This window comes from Marmota flaviventris, chromosome 4, assembly GCF_047511675.1.
Source record: "Marmota flaviventris isolate mMarFla1 chromosome 4, mMarFla1.hap1, whole genome shotgun sequence".
Lineage (NCBI taxonomy): Eukaryota > Metazoa > Chordata > Mammalia > Rodentia > Sciuridae > Marmota > Marmota flaviventris.
Window position 1 is genome coordinate 123,039,049 of NC_092501.1, and position 19,876 is coordinate 123,058,924.

At 38.9% G+C, this 19,876-nt stretch overlaps 1 protein-coding gene across 5 annotated transcripts; it reads left to right on the forward strand.

Moving 5' to 3' along the window:
* The first annotated feature begins 17,922 nt into the window (after positions 1-17,922).
* On the forward strand, positions 17,923-19,308 carry LOC114087498 (protein LSM14 homolog A-like). Of its 5 annotated transcripts, XM_071610777.1 has the most exons (3): positions 17,923-18,454; positions 18,632-18,703; positions 18,878-19,308. In XM_071610777.1, the coding sequence occupies exons 1-3, from the start codon at positions 17,923-17,925 to the stop codon at positions 19,306-19,308; spliced, it is 1,035 nt and encodes a 344-aa protein (XP_071466878.1). The 5 variants fall into 5 exon arrangements, with proteins under 5 accessions (XP_071466878.1, XP_071466875.1, XP_071466876.1 ...); XM_071610774.1 differs by having other exon boundaries at positions 17,923-18,703; XM_071610775.1 differs by having other exon boundaries at positions 18,632-19,308.
* Positions 19,309-19,876: the final 568 nt, after the last annotated feature.

Here is a 19,876-nt window from a genome sequence, read left to right on the forward strand (position 1 = left end):
TACATGGCAGACTATAAAAGGAGATAAACTTTCTCCCCCAGATCCTTTTCTAAAGGCATTATTCCCTCATAGTCCAACCATTTTCTAAAGACTTCATCTCTTCATGCTGTTGCATTAGGAATTAAGGTTCAACATAAATTTTGGAGGGACACAAACATTCAAACCATAGTATAATCATATGAGCAAATACATATTATTTGTCTCCATCTCTCCACCACCCCATTCTTTACTCTCTAACACATGATTACTATTCTTATTTTTTTGCAAAAAATAACTTGTAAAAAAATCTACTTTTTTCACTTAACAATATTTTATCACTTATTAGTATAGTCATATCTACTTCAATATTCTAATGCTTTTTAAAAACTCCATTCCATTTCAATTCCAAATAATCAGGCATAATTTCTCTCTTGTCATATGACATTTGGTTTCTTTCAACATTATTAAATGCTGCTGCTGATAACCTTTTTATATGCATAATTACAGACATCTTGGAGACGTTCCTGCATGATTAAGGGCATCTATACATGAAATTTTGACAGATATAGACAAAATTATTTTTGGAAATACTTGTGTTCATTTATTTCCCCATTTGCAATATGTGAAAGTGCTTTAGCATGAGTACATATCAAAAAAATTTATCTTCACCAATTCCATGGGTTAAAGTTTGAGGGTTTTTTTGTATATGTCTTATTTTCCCTTCTCATATTTGAACTGAAGTAGAATGCCTTTTAGAATGTTTAGAGCCATCTATAGATTTTTTTTCTCTGTAACTTGTCAAGATGCTATGGCCATTTTCCTACAGAATTATTCTTTTTTCTATTGTTTGTACAAGCTTTTTATATGTTAAGGAAATCTTCCCCTTGGGTAATGAATTGCAAATATTTTGTTTTGCTTTTTTATTTTGCTTGTGGAATCTTTATCTTTTTTATGTAGAACTTTAAATATTTATATAAATTTTTTATTTTGTATAGTTGAATTTGTCAACTTTAAAATAAAATCATGTCACACTGGATAGTCTTTACCTACTCTGAGAATTACAACAAAAAATATAAAAGAAAATAATTCTCATGTTTTTGTTTAGAAACCTGGATTTTGAGGTTTTTCACGTGCAATTTTAATGGTTTGCCTTGCAGAGTCTTTTAGGATTTCAGTTCATTTTGTCATTATTATTCTTTTATATTGTTTTGTTTGGGTATTGTTATTTTTTTAATATTAGAAGGAAAACAGTGTAGGCACATGTTGTCTAGCTACATCCTAATTGTATACTCCCTTTTATAATAAAATCTCTTGAAAGAGCTATATGTACTCACTGTCTCTGTTTCCTCTATTTCAAATATTATGAGTGTATATATACAATTGTTTTTACTTTGTAAGGCTTCACACATAGCAAATGATATTTAATGGGTAGGAGAATTCCAGTTTACAAAGTAGAAAATGATTAATATACTGCCATTCAGGTGTGTGTTTTCTCAGCCTCAGCCCTCCCTTCTCCACACCTCAAGGGTGGCCATGATCTTGATTATCACAGTCCAATTCTCATTCTTTTTTTTTTTTTCACAACTAAAAATAGATTTGGTTTTTATTTAATTTTATCTCAATTTAGTTTCTCATAAACCAAAAATATAAATATTGACTTCCTCTTTGATATTAATGTAAAACTTACTAAATTTTCTTGGAAATGAGAGAACGATTATTTTTAGATTGTATTTTATTTATTTATTTATTCATTCATTTATTTTTATTGGTTGTTCAAAACATTACAAAGCTCTTGACATATCATCTTTCATACATTTGATTCAAGTGGGTTATGAGCTCCCATTTTTACCCCAAATACAGATTGCAGAATCACATCGGTTACACATCCACGTTTTTACATAATGCCATATTAGTGACTGTTGTGTTCTGCTACCTTTCCTATCCCCTACTATCCCCCCTTCCCTCCCCTCCCATCTTCTCTCTCTACCCCATCTGCTGTAATTCAATTCTCTTGCTTGTTTTTTTTCCCCTTTCCCCTCACAACCTCTTATATGTAATTTTGTGTAACAATGAGGGTCTCCTTCCATTTCCATGCAATTTCCCTTCTCTCTCCCTTTCCCTCCCACCACTTGTCTCTGTTTAATGTTAATCTTTTCCTCATGCTCTTCCTCCCTACTCTGTTCTTAGTTACTCTCCTTATATCAAAGAAGACATTTGGCATTTGTTTTTTAGGGATTGGCTAGCTTCACTTAGCATAATCTGCTCTAATGCCATCCATTTCCCTGCAAATTCTATGATTTTGTCATTTTTTAATGCAGAGTAATACTCCATTGTGTATAAATGCCACATTTTTTTTGTCCATTCATCTATTGAAGGGCATCTAGGTTGGTTCCACAGTCTAGCTATTGTGAATTGTGCTGCTATGAATATTGATGTAGCAGTATCCCTATAGTACGCTCTTTTAAGGTCTTCAGGGAATAGTCTGAGGAGGGGAATAGCTGGGTCAAATGGTGGTTCCATTCCCAGCTTTCCCAGGAATCTCCATACTTCTTTCCAAATTGGTCGCACCAATTTGCAGTCCCACCAGCAATGTACAAGTGTACCCTTTTCCCCACATCCTCGCCAGCACTTGTTGTTGTTTGACTTCATAATGGCTGCCAATCTTACTGGAGTGAGATGGTATCTTAGGGTGGTTTTGATTTGCATTTCTCTGACTGCTAGAGATGGTGAGCATTTTTTCATGTACTTGTTGATTGATTGTAAGTCCTCCTCTGAGAAGTGTCTGTTCAGGTCCTTGGCCCATTTGTTGATTGGGTTATTTGTTATCTTATTGTTTAATTTTTTGAGGTCTTTGTATACTCTGGATATTAGGGCTCTATCAGAATTGTGAGGAGTAAAAATTTGTTCCCAGGATGTAGGCTCCCTATTTACCTCTCTTATTGTTTCTCTTGCTGAGAAAAAACTTTTCAGTTTAAGTAAGTCCCATTTGTTGATTCTTGTTATTAACTCTTGTGCTATGGGTGTCCTATTAAGGAATTTGGAGCCCGACCCCACAATATGTAGATCGGAGCCAACTTTTTCTTCTGTCAGATGCAGAGTCTCTCATTTGATATCAAGCTCTTTTATCCATTTTGAGTTAACTTTTGTGCATGGCGAGAGAAAGTGGTTCAGTTTCATTTTGTTGCATATGGATTTCCAGTTTTCCCAGCATCATTTGTTGAAGATGTTATCCTTCCTCCATTTCATGCTTTTAGCCCCTTTATCAAATATAAGAAAGTTGTAATTTTGTGGATTGGTCTCTGTGTCCTCTATTCTGTACCATTGGTCCACCCGCCTGTTTTGGTACCAGTACCATGCTGTTTTTGTTACTATTGCTCTGTAGTACAGTTTGAAGTTTGGTATCACTATACCGCCAGATTCACACTTCCTGCTTAGAATTGCTTTTGCTATTCTGGGTCTTTTGTTTTTCCATATGAATTTCATGATTGCTTTATCTATTTCTACAAGAGATGCCGTTAGGATTTTGATTGGCATTGCATTAAACCTATAGAGAACTTTGGGTAATATCGCCATTTTGATGATGTTAGTTCTGCCTATCCATGAACAGGGTATATTTTTCCATCTTCTAAGATCTTCTTCTATTTCTATCTTTAGGGTTCTGTAGTTTTCATTGTATAAATCTTTCGCCTCTTTTGTTAGGTTGATTCCCAAGTATTTTTTTTTTTTTTTGAGGATATTGTGAATGGAGTGGTTTTCCTCATTTCCATTTCAGAAGTTTTGTTGCTGATATACAGGAATGCCTTTGATTTATGCATGTTGATTTTATATCCTGCCATTTTGCTGAATTCATTTATTAGCTCTAGTCATTTCTTTGTAAACCCTTTGGGGTCTGTTAAATATAGTATCATATCATCCACGAATAGTGATAATTTAAGTTCTTCATTTCCTATTTTTATGCCTTCAATTTCTTTTGTCTGTATAATTGCTCTGGCTAGTATTTCAAGAACTAAATTGAATAGAAGTGGTGAGAGAGGGCATTCCTGTCATGTTCCAGATTTTAGAGGGAATGCCTTCAGTTTTTCTCCATTTAGAATGATGCTAGCCTGAGGCTTAGCATACACAGCTTTTACAATGTTGAGGTAAGTTCCTGTTATCCCTAGTTTTTCTAGTCTTTTGAACATAAAGGGATGCTGTACTTTGTCGAATGCTTTTTCTGCATCTATCGAGATGATCATGTGGTTTTTATCGTTAAGTCTATTGATGTGGTGAATAACATTTATTGATTTCCATATATTGAACCAGCCTTACATCCCAGGGATGAATCCTACTTGATCATGGTGCACAATTTTTTGATATGCTTTTGTATTCGATTCACCAGGATTTTATTGAGGATTTTTGCATCTAAGTTCATTAGAGATATTGGTCTGTAGTTTTTTTTTATTTACAGTGTCTTTGGTTTCGGGATCAGGGTGATGTTGGCCTCATAGAATGAATTTGGAAGAGCTCCTTCTTTTTCTATTTCTTGAAATAACTTGAAAAGTATTGGTATTAATTCTTCTTTGAAGGTTTTGTAAAACTCCGCTGTATACCCATCTGGTCCAGGGCTTGTCTTGGTTGGTAGTTTTTGATGGCTTCTTCTATTTCCTCCTTTGTTATTGGTCTGTTTAAATTGTGTGTGTCTTCCTGACTCAATCTGGGCAGATCATATGACTTAAGAAATTTAATCGATATCTTCACTATCTTCTATTTTATTGGAATATAGTGTTTCAAAACAATTTCTAATTATCTTTTGTATTTCTGTAGTGTCCGTTGTGATATTGCCTTTTTCATCCCGTATGTTAGTAATTTGAGTTCTCTCTCTTCTTCTCTTCATTAGCATGGCTAAAGGTCTGTTGATCTTATTTATTTTTTTGAAGAACCAACATTTAGTTTTATCAATTTTTTCAATGTTTTTTTTGTTTCAATTTCATTGATTTCCGCTCTGATTTTAATTATTTCTTGCCTTCTACTACATTTGCTGTTGTTTTGCTCTTCCTTTTCTAGGGTTTTGAGATGAAGTGTGAGCTCATTTATTTGTTGGTTTTTTTCTTTTTTTGAGGAATGAACTCCAGGCAATGAATTTCCCTCTAAAAAATTCTTTCATTGTGTCCCATAGATTCTGATATGTTGTGTCTGTATTGTCATTTATCTCTAAGAATTTTTTGATTTCCTCCTTTATGTCTTCTGTAATCCATTGATCATTCAGTAACATATTTTTCATTTTCCAGGTGATGCAGGATTTTTCCTTCCTTCTTTTATCATTGATTTCCAGTTTCATTCCATTATGATCAGATAAGATAGATGGTATTATCTCCACACCTTTATATTTACTAAGAGTTGCCCTATGGCATAATATATGGTCTATCTTTGAGAGGGATCCATGTGCTGCTGAGAAGAACGTGTATCCACTTGATGATGGTTGATATATTCTATATATGTCGGTTAAGTCTAGGTTATTGATTGTGTTATTGAGTTCTATAGTTTCTTTATTCAGCTTTTGTCTGGAGGATCTGTCCAATGGAGAGAGCGCTGTATTGAAGTTGATTTTATTCGATATGAGTATGGCCACTCCTGCTTGCTTCCGAGGACCATGTGAGTGGTATGATTTTTCCCAACCTTTCACCTTCAGCCTGTGTATGTCTTTTCCTATCATATGAGTCTCCTGAAGGCAGCATATTGTTGGATCTGTTTTTTTAATCCAGGTTACTACCCTATGTCTCTTGATTGGTGAATTTAAGCCATTAACATTTAGGGTTACTATTGATATATGGTTTGCACTACCAGTCATGCTTATTTATTTATTTATTTTAATTTGACTAGTTTTTCCTCTTTGGTTATTTTTCTCCCCCTTTACTGAGATACCTCCCACTGTTAGTTTTGGGTGCTGTTTTTCAATTCCTCTTCTTGTAGTGTTTTGCTCAAAATGCCTTGCAGTTCTGGTTTTCTGGCTGCAAATTCTTTAACTTTTGTTTATCATGAAATATTTTGATTTCATTGTCAAATCTGAAGCTTAATTTTCCATTATTTTTCAGCATTTGAAATACGTTGTTCCAGGATCTTTTCGCTTTCAACGTCTGTGATGAAAAATCAGCTGTTAACCTAATTGGTTTACCCCTGAATGTAATCTGCCTCCTTTCTCTCGTAGCTTTTAATATTCTCTTCTTGTTCTGTTTGTTGGATATCTTCATAATTATGTGTCTTGGAGTTGGTCTTTTACGGGTTTGTATGTTTGGGGTCCTGTAAGCTTCCAGGATTTGGCAATCCATTCCATCTTTCATATGTGGGAAGTTTTCTAAGATTATTTCATTCAATAGATTGTTCATTCCTTTGGTTTGAACCTCTATACCTTCTTCTATCCCAATGACTCTCAAGTTTGTTTTTTATATGACATCCCATATCTCTTGGTTGCATTGCTCATGATTTCTTAACATCCTTTCTGCACTGACTATATTCTTTCGAGTTGATAAACTTTGTCTTCATTATCTGATGTTCTGACTTCTATTTGATCTAGTCTATTTGTAATACTCTTGTTTGAGTTTTTAATTTGGTTTATGGTTTCCTGCATTTCTAGGATTACTGATTTTTTTTTTAATCTCTATCTCCTGGTATAGTTCATTCTTTGCAATTTCAATTTGCTTATGCAATTCATTTTCAAAGTATTCTTTAATTGTTTCAACTTGCTGTCTAATGACTTCTCTAAGATTCCATTCCATCTGAGTCAGGTATGCCTTGAGTTCTTTCTCTGTCCATTTTTCTGATGCCTCTAGGTTCTCCTGTAAATTTAAGTTGTCCTGCATTGTTTGTAATCCTTTTTTCCCTTGTTTTTTCATGTTGTTCACGTTACTTTCCAACTCTGTTTAACTGCTGTGTTTCTGTTTTCTCCTATAAATTTGTTTTGGTTTTGTATATCTCTGTGCTCTCTCCTTTGTGGTGGGAGACTATGCCTAGAAATGTTGGGCTTTATTGTACTTTAAAGCTGATTCATTCAATTCATAAAAGGCTTCCAGATTCTGTATGCATATAGTGATTTGTTGTTTGGTCTTAGGACTTTATGTTTAGGTTAGGTGCTATGATGGTATGAGGGTTAGTATGTCTTGGCTACTTTGGAAGATTGCTCTACTGAAGGGGGATATTAACAGGCGATTGGATCAGGGTGTTTGGTAATAGCTAGGTATTTAGGAGCCCTATAGACAGCCTCGAAACAATCACCTATTTGCATTCAGACAATTACACGTAATGGAAGATGTAATGCTTGGGATGAAAGTTGGGGGGAAGGGGAAGGAAGGTGCTCTTAAAAAGAAAGAGGGAGAGAGAAATAGATAGAATAGAGGAGAATGGAAAGAACAATAAAGCTTGAAAAGGGAAAGAAAGAAAGAAGGAAAAGGGGAGAAAAAAAACTAATAAAATAGAAATTTTTAAAAAAATGAAGTCTTAGAGATCCATTTTCTTCTCTTCCAGTAGGTGGAGCTGTGCCCTCCGAGCCGAGCTTCTGCCCTCTATGTGCCAACAGCAATCCCTGTAAGACGGCTCCTGGGAGTCTCTCAATCCTGTTAGTCCAGAGCCGTTTCACTTCTCTGGCCCCTCCCCTCCTTCCTCCTGCCAGCCAGCCAGGCCCCGCTCACCGGAGGCGCTCCCCAAGGATCTGGTTACACTTGCAGCCCAACTGGGTGCCCTATTTCCCGAATGACTGAGCACTCTCTCTGTCATTCATCTAAGCCCCAGTGCTGTGGAGCGGTGATCTGGGAACCGACAGTTTAATTTTTCCTGACCCCTTTGGTGGGCACACCCTCGGGAACTGGCGACTAAGACCTTGGGTGTCACGGCTGGTGGTAAGGGGAGTTGGGGATCGAGAATCCCCTCTGCTTCCCTCAGCCCCTACAGTCACGTCCACTCCGCTGGCGGTAGGAGGAATTGGGGGTTGGGAGTCCCCTCTGCTTCCCTCCGCCCCTACAGTCACGCCCACACCGCTGGCAGCAGTGGGAGTTGGGGGTCGGGAGTCTCCTCCGTTTCCCTCGGCCCCTAGAGTCACGCCCACAGAGAGATTTTTGAGGTTTCCCGGCTGTATGTATCTGATGGGGGTGGGAGTCACACACCTGCTAAAGCGGATTCCGCTGGGAAGGAATCCCGTCGGCCGAATTCTGGTGACGTCACCTCTCTGCTATGGTGGACCCCAGGCTCCTTGCTGGAGTGTCCGAAGGGAGGATTGGGACTGGCCTGTCTCTGGTCTGAGCCAGTCTCGGTTGGTTTCGGTTCCGGGTTCGCTATTTCATGAAGGCTTTGGTTACAGACCTCTTCATAGGATCCCTGTGCCACGCCTGCTGAGCTGCCTCAGAGGCTGGTCGCTGCACAGCAGCAGCGGGTGGCAGGTCTGGACCTCCGCGTCGCGTGGCGGAGATTCACTCGTCTGAGGCAAAGTGTCACCTCCAATAATCCTACAAATTCACCGGCAGTTCTCACTTCAGCGGAATTTTGCTAGAAGTTTCTCAGCAGTTAGAATCTGAACGTATTAATGCATCTCTCTGACCCCGTTATTGAGGAGGTACTGAAAGCGCTGCCTCCCCGCCCGCTGCCATGTTGGGTCCCCCCCAATTCTCATTCTTAAAAATGTTGTTCCACTTGTACAATCCCCAGGATCAACTTCATGGGCATGCACACAGTGCAGTTGCACAGGTTGGCACTCAGAAGGAGCCCCTATGGTTGCTGTTTAATACTCTCTGGTTGCCTCTTGAAATTCATAATAACGTTATCCTATCCTTTAGGTTTTGTGAGTGGAGTTGACAGGACATAAGAGCATGCTTCAGGGTTTGAAGCCTCAGTTTCTGTGGTCCTCCCTCCTCCTCCCACCTTCCCTGGGATAGATTTGTAACACCTGCTCCCCTGCCCTCGTCCAGTGGCTGCTGCTACCCTTCACTCTTGGCAGTGACCTGGGTGTGGGAGAGGGGAGGATCAATGAATCTTGTTAATGTCACTGTCCATTTCCACATTGCCAAATTCAATATTACATTCTTAAAAAATATTTATTTATTTATTCTCATTTGTTATACATGGCAGCAGAAGGCATTTCAATTCATAGTACACATATAGAACACAATTTTTCATTTCTCTGGTTGTACACAAAGTAGAGCCACACCATTCATATCTTCCTACATGTACTTAGCATAATGATGTCCATCTCATTCCATCATCTTTCCTACCCTGACCCCGCCACCTCCTTTCCCCACTCTCCCCTTTGCCATACCTAAAGTTTCCTCCCAAGCTCCCCACCACCCCATCCCCATTATGGATAAACATCCTCATATCAGAGAAAACATTTGGCATTTGGGTTTTGGGGATTGACTTATTTCACTTAGCATAATATTTTCCAAATTCATCCATTTACCTGCAAATGCCATGATTTTATTCTTTTTTAATACTGAGTGATATTCCATTGTATATATATACCACAGTTTCAATATTACATTTTAATCCTTTTTCTTCTCATTAGGATGCCCCAGATTTCACCTCTTCTCTGTATATCCTCATACCTTAGGTGATTTAGTTTTAATCCTTAGAATGCTATTTATACAATGATTCAAAATATTTAGCCTTCCCTGAACTCCATACATAAATACCAATTGGTTTCTGGTCATCTCTAATTGTATGTCTTTAACACCCAAAACTCCACAAAATTGAACACTTGATTACTTCCCCCATCCCAAACTCAATACTCCCCTAGCATTTCTGTTTTGAAAATAACCAGTCACCCAGTTGCACAGTACAAATACTTGGAATTTTAGTTGAATCTTTTTTCATCCCCTATATCTAACCAATCATAAAATTCTCTTGGCTTCACCTTAAATATATATTCACATTCTCACCTTCACTCACCATTCCACTGCTATTTCCAATACACGCTTAGATGGAAACCAGAGAGGTCGTTTAATGATTCGGTAACGCATAAACTCAAACCCATCGTGGTCACTTATGCTTCAACTCCATGTGCTTCATTATTCTCACCTGTAAGGTAAAGATGATCATAGTAAGCCCCTCATAGAGCTCTGATAGGATTAAATATGTTAATATAATATGAAACTCTTGAAATAGTGGTTGGTCATCTGTTATCATCATCATTATTATCATCATCAATCTCTTAATAATTAGTATCCTTGTTTATACTTACTTCCACAGACTTGTTTCTATCCCTTTGTAGAGCAGTCAAAGGGATCCTTTAAAGTGTAATTATGTCACTCATTCCCCAAAGTCCTAAATGACTTACCAGAACATTTGGAATGAAATCCAGAATCATTACCATGGTATATTCAGTTCTGTTTGAGCCAGGCCCAGCTAACCTTTTTAATATCATGTTATATTACTCTTCCATTAGCTCATGATGTCTGGCTGGTCTTTTTGTTTTCCTCAAATTCAGCAAGCATGCTAGTATTTCAGAGCCTTAGCACTTGATGTTTTCTCTACATGAGATGCCTTTCTTTAGACATTTCTTTAGACATTTCCATCATTGTATCCAGGTCTCTACTTAAATGACACACATCCAAAAAAGTCTTCTTAAAATAGCAGTTTCTATTCCTTAGCACTCTTTTCCCCATTTTTTTTTTCCTTCATGGCATTCACAACTCCCTGATATTATTATATGTTAGTTGTTTTTGTCTTTATTGCCTTTGTTCCCCATTAGAATGTAAGTTCCATGTAATCATAACTTCATCTTGTCTATTATTAGACATTCCATGACTGATACAGTGGCTCACACATAATTGTAATCCAATAAAAGCTGAGTAAATGAATGCATGGACTATATCTCTTGAAATTCTTCAGTGCATGTCCTCTTCTCTATGTAGATGGGCTACTAGCTGTCTCCTAAGTCCTTCTTAATCATGCCCCCCTCTGTTGCTTTCCTCCTGGTCTATAACTGCTGGAAAAATCTTCTCAACCACTCCCCCTAAATATTACTTCTCTCTCAAGGTCCATTTGAGACTCACCTATTTCATGAAAATTTTTCTCAATAAAAACCAGAACAAAATCTATGCCCTCTGAAGGCCTATTGAATTCACTATACATGTTCTTCATCTCTATCCTTCATATTTACATTACTAATTATATATCTTCATAAGTCTTTGATTTGAAACCCCTTTAGAAAGGGTTCTGTGTTCTTTATTTGCCAAAAAAATTTCTAAAATGCTCATCTGTAAGCTTAGGATGAATGCTTATTTTTAAAGTTTAGACATTAGGTGTCCCCCAAAGCTCATATGTGAAACAATGCAAGACGGCGAGAGGAAAAATGGGTTATGAGAACCTTAACCAAATTAGTGAATTAATCACTTGATGGGATTAAATGAGTAGTAACTAAGGGTTGGTAGGGTATGGCTGGAGGAGGTGGGTCCCTGGGGGTGTGCCTTTGTATCTGGTAAGTGGAATCTCTCTCTCTCTGGTTTCTGGTCATCATGTGAGCTGCTTCCCTCCACCATAATTTGGACCATGATGTTCTGCCTCACCTTGAGCTCTGAGGCATGAAACAGGCTGTCTATGGACTGAGACCTCTAGAACTGTGAGTCCCCAAATAAACTTTTATTCCTCTAAAATTGTTCTGGTCAGATCTTTTGGTCACAGCAATGAAAAAGGTGACTAAAACACTTATTGAATAAACAAATGAGAGAATGAATGAATGAAATTAAAAAGTGCCCTAGTAGGGGCTGTGGCTGTGGCTCAGTGGTAGCATACTTGCCTGGCATATGTGAGGCACTAGGTTCGATTCTCAGCACCACATATAAATAAATAAATAAAATAAAGGTCTATCAACAACTAATATAGATATATTCTCTATCTGGTAAATTTCTTTTCACTTTTCGTAACCCAAGTCATACCTCAAATCCTCCATGTCATCCATCCATTCATAATGATAATATTACCATTTGAACTTGTATACTCTCTCTACATTGTTCCATTATATATATGAGGAAACTGGGTCTCAGAGAGGTTAAGCTTATATTCCAAAGAGGCAGTAGAAAAACAAACAAGTAATTATAAGACAATGTGGCCTGGCACAGTGGTGCATGCCTGTAATCCCAGTGGTTTGGGAGGCTGAGGCAGGAGGATAGTGAGTTCAAAGCCAGACTCAGCAAAAGCTAGGCACTAAGAAACTCAGTGAGACCCTATCTCTAAATAAAATACAAAATAGGACTGGAGATGGGGCTCAGTGACTGAGCACCTCTGAGTTCAATACCTAGAACCACCACCCCCCCTCAATAAAAAGACAATGTGACATATTAAGTAGGAAAATTTATGGACTGTCCTAAGAACAATAAGGATAAAGTACCCAACTCTACATACCATTTGAGAGGGTAGAGTGTGATCAGAAAGGATTCACAGAAAAAAAGTGACTTCTATTGAACTCTGATGAATGAACAAAAATTAGGTGAAACAGTCAAGAAAACAGCATGTAAAAAGTTCAGCAGCATGACATTAGAAAGAACAATTCCACTGTGGTGATGTCATCGAACACCTTCTAACTCTTCCCATCACTCTGTGAATACTTTTATCACAAGCACTTGATGTGCCATATTGTGACTGTGAGTGCAGGAGTCTGTTTCCATTACTAGGTAATATTCTCTTCATTTATGTAAGTATTCTGTGCCTGATGCTGAGTTTATATTCTCCAACTTCTGGCTGGTTAGGCAGCTACCAAGACTGCTGGCTGGCAGGGTACACTGAGACACCAATTCTGGGTTAGCCCTTTCCAGGGCATCTTCCTGTAATTAGACATGTCTCAGAAAAAGTCACAGAGTGCTGGGATAGGAAGGAAGAAGTTATCATACATGCAGTAGACTGAGGCAAGTTCTGAGCCCATAGACTAAGCATAGTTAGGTATCAGGTCCTGGAGGAGAGATCCATCTGTAATAGTCCACTCATTAATCTGGACCTTTCTGTAGATTGAGAAATAACAAGATACGATTAAGAATATCTGAATTGGAATATTCTAGGAAGATATGCTTATTCTATGAAAATCAGAGGATCCAAAATGCCCTGGTTGACTAATTAAAGTATCTTTCTATTTTCTAATTTTTTTCCTTTCTAACTGCAAGGTGACTGCTGGCAAGAGCTGCCCTCCACCTCCAGCTTCTGCACAAAGTCAAGAAATCAACATTATAATCATGCATTGTTTCCATAGCAAGCACTCCCACAGCTCTAAGCAAAACAGCACTTTCTAGATCCTGCCAGAGTGTATGTGGCAAAGAAAGATTAATTAGCCGCTCACTAATTGACAGTATTTCCCACTACATCTGCTTGTGCCTGATGTGAGTTTAAATGTCTTCATTTAAATGCTTAAAGCTGATTGAACATTTATAAAATTTAATGTCCCTTTCCAAACATCAGAGACACCTGGTATCTAGGTTCCCTCTCTTTAGACAATAGAGTTGTTGGTGTGGGGTTACAGGTTGGGGACAGAGTTGGAGTCCAGTGGAGTAGGGGATATAAGATATAGCTCTAAGGCTGGGGTTGTGGTTCAGTGGTAGAGAGCTCACCTAGCATATGTGAGGCCCTGGGTTCAATCCTCAGCACCACATAAACATAATAAAATTATTGTGTCCATCTACAACTAAAAATTATTTTTAAAAAAACATATAGCTCTAGTTCTTCAATAACCTGCCATGTGGCTGGCCAACTATATTACCTCTTTGGAATTCTCTTCTTGCTCAAGTGTTAGATGAAACCACTGGTTTCCTGATTGTTTTTCTCAAAATTCTAGAGATTTCAGATCTCTAAGGAATCTCTCATCTTTACAACAGTGCTATTCTATAGAACAATGTTTTGTTTTGTTTTTCCCAAACAGAACTTTCTTCCTGCAGTTATGGAAATATACCACAATCATGAAGTCCAATTTGTGGTTAATGAGTGCTTGAAATGTGGCTAGTGTGACTGAGAAATGGAATTTGAAATATTATTTAATTTTAATTAATTTAAATTTAAATGGCCCCATAGGGTATGTGGCTACTATATTGGACAAAGCAGCTCTGGAGGGTCTGACTTGGGGTCTAAGTGGAGAGGGTCCAGAATGTCTCCACTTTTGTTTCAATCAGAATACATCTGTTTTTCCCTATTCTCAATAATGTGCTTCCATGATAGTTTACCCTGACCAAGGGTTCCACAGGTAAGCACATTTAGAAACCATTCAATTAAATAATCTCCAAGGCTCTTAAACTCTGAAAGACATTAATCCTGCAATCCTAACTTTACTTTTTATGCAAATGGAACCAAAAACACTCACCTGAGTGTGGAGAAAAAAAGAAGTCAGCCTGACTTATTGTCACAAACCATTTTGCCTAACATGGGGTGGGGGCGATGCTAATGCTGCTGATATGTTCTCAATTAAAGAATCCTGGCCTTTTAACAGGGCAAATGCCTTCCTTTATGCTTGTAGCTACTCTACCCAATTTGTTCCCAGGAGCTGCTCATGACCTCTGGGGCTTTGACTGTCCTGCATACTCAGAATATGGAGAGAGGGACCAGAAGGGACTGAATGAAGTTAATGTTCTCAGTCTATTAAGTCTCCATTCCTGCACAGCTGAGGAAAAGTTTAGGATTTCTCAGGTAAATATGTTCAGAGTTCTTTCAGAGTTACCCCAGGACTCCTGGAGGCTCCAAGGCCAGTGCCTCTGTCAATGCAGCTTATGGTGACTATTGCTGGGGGTTGGGACAGGACTGGTGATGGAGTGTATGTGCATCTGCTGCTGAGGGATGGTGGTCAAAGCAGAGTCATACATAGTTAGGTTTTAAGGGGGGATTATGTCAAGGTGTGATCCTTGAGATATGAGCCCAAGCAGGTTGTCAACCAAGAGATATGACTCTTCCTTGTGGAAGAACAGGGAATATAGTTTAGAGTACTTCATATCCCAGAATCACCTACAAAGTGTATGAGCCACCTAATGCAAGGCTTGTCTCATAGAAAGGGCTAATATCTATATCTGTGACTCTTGGAGAGAAGGGAAGGAAGATTACACAGTTCCTGGAGCAGTCATCCAGGTAAGGGGTTAGAGGAAAAGAACATTAAACTCCCTCCATGAAGTGAAGGCTCACACAGTCCTTCCATTATGCTTCCCCAGACTCCCTTCTAAGCTTTCCCCCAAAGGTAAGTAACCACCAGTAACCTTCCAGAAAGCTTCTTCAAGAGGAAAAGGCTGTGATTTTCCATCTTTCCCAACCACACTAAAATAAACAGTAGGACTTGTCTTAAGTCAATATTTTAACCAAAGAATACAACTGTGGGAACCATCTCACTCTATATATTTTCTCAACCCTTCCTTCCCACTTGGAGCCTAAATTTTTGGCAGGAGTTTTGTCTTTCATCGTGAGTTTAGGTTAGTATTTCATAAAAATACTTAGTGTGGCATTTTGAGGAGGACCAGCCACACAAAAGTGTCATTTGCTGTTGGCTTTTCTTGGTTGTCTTTTGTTGCAGATCTATATGTTAACTCACTTCCACAAAGAAAACTAATTAAGGAAATACTCATCTAAAAACATTAAATTACAGCCATGCATACTTCCTTCTCTTCTGTACTCTAGTTTCCTTCATCCAAGATAACCATCTATATCCCTGTTACACACACAGCAAATGGTCACTCTTATCTCCTTCATTCCACCAACATGAATATTCTTCACAACCATTAAACAGAAAATAAAGTATGAGAACTGGCAGTTACTCTGTTATTTGGTTTGCAAGAGCATCACAATCTACTAACTTGCTCTCTACCTTTTCATCCAACCATCAGGCTCGGAGGGCTGTAGTGAATTTCCTTAGGATTTTCCTTCAGAAAAAGAAGTTGGTAAGACACCAAGAACTACCCCTGCAGAGATGTCTACTAAGATTCTCCCTGAGAGTAGCTGTCTTCAGCTGAGACTTTCCCCTGGTCCTGGCAGCACTTCAGTCAAGTTGCTGATATGCTACCTGTTCCAGATACGTCTCCATTGAACTTGGATCCCTAGTGTAACCATAACATTTCTTCATTCAGGTAACCAGTTGCTTCCAGAAAACTGCAGCACCTGCAGTGATGTTATTTTAAAGGAAACCCTCAAGTGGAAGCAGAATCAATAATGAGCTACTCTTGCTCATTTCCCCTTCATCTTGTGCCTTGCTCACCATTCTACATGAATGCCTAGCACAGGCTCAGGTCCAGGGTGAATAAATCAATGCTCTAAGTCGGCTACAGTTGGAAAGTTAGGCAACATTTTCAAATTAGGAGTTTTTATGCCTTATTTGTAGGTTTTGGGCTGGATTATATTCAAGTTATTAAGAATTTCTTTTTAGAGTGGCTTATGAAGTATGATAAAATATACATACTTTGCCTTTGATGCTCCACCTTTGCACTCAACAGCTTCATACTTATTCCTGCAGGGCTGCACATTTCTCTAAGGATGGGGCTGGATAGGTCTATGCACAGTGAGAACTCATGTGGCTGATTATACTCAGTCACTGTGCTGGCTGCTTTGGATACTGCTTCTGTTAGCAGCTCAGTATGAGGAGCTTGGTTTCTGATGGCAGTCAGCAAGGTTAAGCTGTCAATCTCCCTCAGTTAATAGCTATACTCCTTGGTAGAAGCTGGGCTTCTACGTGTCCATCTCAGCTCTGAAATCCTGAATGCTAAAGCAAGGGTAATATTCTGTCTTATTTCTGAGTTCACTATTCCTAAAAGATGTAGGACAATTGTCCAGTCTACCAAGAAAAGATTGTAGATTGATTACAAGTCAAAATCTCTGCCAGAGCTTTCAAACACCTTGTGGTAATAATTACATGTCAAGTCTGGGGTTACCCTCTAAAGACTTTTCTTTTGTAGTGTGAATATCTCTTTATTATGGGTTGTAGTCCATAAATTCATCATGTGGAGCTGGGTCACAACTAAGTAAAAGCAATTTAGAACTAAAGGGTCCACATGGCTCATTACCTTTCCCTGTGCCACAGACCTCTGCTTTAATAAATCTAACTCATGGGGTAGACATTATTTCTTAGAAAAGATGGTGACCCCATTGGACTGGCAGCACCTCTTTATGTCCCTTACTCACTAGAGCACTCTTACTTTCTACCAACTATACAAATAAACTCCTCAGAATCATTTCCTATGATTGATTGAAATGATAAAACTGAAAGCTATTGAGATTTTAAAATAAAATGAGAAACCTCAGGTTAGAAAAAAAAAATAGAAAACTTCTTTTTTTCTCCATTCCATAAAATTACTTATATCCTCACAGGACTCAACAGAGGATTTTGCTTGATACCTGCCTGCAGTCACATGAAATTCATTTTCCCAGTTGTTCTCAAGGAAGTGATTAATGATGAGCCAGAAAGTCACCACTCAGGAAGTCTGTTCTTGATGACTGTGGCCTACTTTTCTGAAAATGGACTCAGAGGAGTCTCATTCAAAATGCCTGGAAGTGAAAGTAATTTCCCTGATTATTGGAACCCCGAGGACTTGGGAGAGGGAGACGTCATGAGCAGCAGCTAAAACAGAAGTTTGGTTTGAATACGAAGAAAAAGTACTTTGGCAGGGGAACATGCAATTAAAAGCACAAAATCCAACAAGTAGGGAAAAGCAGTTCGGAAGACAATGTGAAGGTGTATGGATAATGTAAATACAGGCTAAATAACCTCCTCACTATGACTCTGTGGACACAATTAAACTGGGAGGCTCACAATTGAGCAAGGAAATGAGTTAGAGCCCCTTGTAATTAAGGAAACAAGCCAAGTGCTCGGGGACTCTCGCGAGAGCACAGCCTGGCCTGCCCAGCATGCCCTGCGGTTTGAGGCCCGGAGGTTGGGGGAGGGTGGCAGAGCTGCCGCCGCCATGTTGGATCTAAGGCAGCCGCTGTAGCCCGGGGCCGTGCCGAGCGGTATCTGCCTCTGCTGGGAGGGGCAGGGGCATCATGAGCTGGGGCACCCCTTACCTCGGCAGCAACATTAGCCTCATCTCTAAAGCGGAGATCCGATATGAGGGCATCCTCTACACCATCGACACCGAGAACTCCACTATAGCCCTCGCCAAAGTTCGATCCTTTGGTACAGAAGACAGACCAACAGATCGGCCCATACCACCTCGAGATGAAGTCTTTGAATATATTATCTTCCGTGGGAATGATATTAAAGATCTGACCGTTTGCGAGCCTCCCAAACCACAATGTTCTTTGCCTCAGGACTCAGCTATCATTCAGTCTTCGCTAGGTTCATCTTCGTTCCAGTCAGTGGGTTCCTACGGACCTTTTGGCAGCATGCCAACGTACAGTCAGTTCAGTCTAAGTTCATTCGTCGGGCAGCAGTTTGGTGCTGGTGCTGTTGCTGGAAGCTCCTTGCCATCCTTTGGAATGGAGACATCAAACAGTGATACCTTATCCCAAAGTAGTGCAATTGGTTCTGCCTTTATACAGGATACAAGAACTATAAAAACGCAGTCATTTCAAGGTCGTTCAAGCCCTGAGTTAGACCCTTTGAGAGAAAGTCCAACCATGGAACAAGCAGTACAAACTGCCTCGGCCCACTTACCTGCTCCAGCACCTGTTGGGAGAAGGAGCCCTGTACCAACCCTGCCTTTGCCATCTACTGGACAAAAAACAATAGAGAATCAAGAGCACAAGCAAGCTGGAGTACCCAAAGTTTCAAGGTCAGAAAAGGAGCAACTCAGAAATCATAGCAAGAGACAAGTAGTTCCAGGTGCTTCGTCAGCTCCAAGAAAAGGGCGTGGGGGTCATCGATGTGGCAGGAGATTTGGTATTCAGCGATATGGTCCAATGAAATTTGAGAATGACTTTGACTTTGAAAGTGCAAATGCACAATTTAACAAGGAGGAGATTGACAGAGAGTTTCATAATAAACTTAAATTAAAAGAAGATAAACTTCAGAAAAAAGAGAAGCCAGTAAATGGTGAAGGTAAAGGGGTTGATACCCAAAACAGTGAAGAAGACACTGATGAAGAAGATCCACTTGGACCTAACTGCTATTACGACAAAAGTAAATCCTTCTTTGACAATATTTCTTGTAATGTTAATAGGGAACAGAGGCCAACCTGGGCTGAAGAAAGAAGATTAAATGCTGAAACATTTGGAATTCCACTTCATCCAAACCATGGTGGTGGGAGGTACAGAAGCAGAAGAGGTCTGAGTTTCCGTGGTAACAGAAGGCCTAGTGGTGGCAGAGGTGGCACATTTACTACCCCTCGAGGATTTCACTGGGGTTTTCACCGCGGATTCCGAAGAGGGCATTGTGGCAGGGAGTTTGCAGATTTTGAATATAGGAAAAACAACAAAATTGCTGCATAGTCTACAACAAGTCTTTGAAAATAGGTGAATTTCTATCCCTTCATGGTTCTGAAAATTGGTGTCAGTACTTACGAAGAATGAAAAAGTGAATTTTCTGTATATTTGTCACTTGCACTGGTTTTTTTCATTTTTTAATTTTTCTGTGTAATTTCAAAGATACAGTGCAGTTACTTTTGTGGTGTGGAAGACTCATTTTAAAAAAGGAATAGTAAATGCATTTGGAGTACTAGAAGCCTATATATAAGAAGATTCTTATGAAGGTTCTTATATATAGTTAAACTAAAGCAGTACTTTGATGGAACTTATAAGTATTTTTTCATCATTGAAAGGATTTTTCTTATCACTAAATTGTATTTGGCAATTTCTGCAAGTTATCTGCAGATAGGGCAATGATACTGTGTTTTCAGCCATAGAAGGTTTTATATGTGTGTATGTGTCTGTGTGTGTGTGTGTGTGTTTATCTTTCTTTTCAGAAATCCTGTAATATGAGGTAGATTATTTTGTCAATTAGAGTGCTGGATGGTAGAAAATTTGTCAACTGTATATACACAGTAAATACTGTTTCTTA

Bases quoted from the DNA above. Each gene is read 5' to 3' on its own strand.
- LOC114087498 (XM_034635987.2), top strand. From the start codon at position 17,923: ATGAGCTGGGGCACCCCTTACCTCGGCAGCAACATTAGCCTCATCTCT.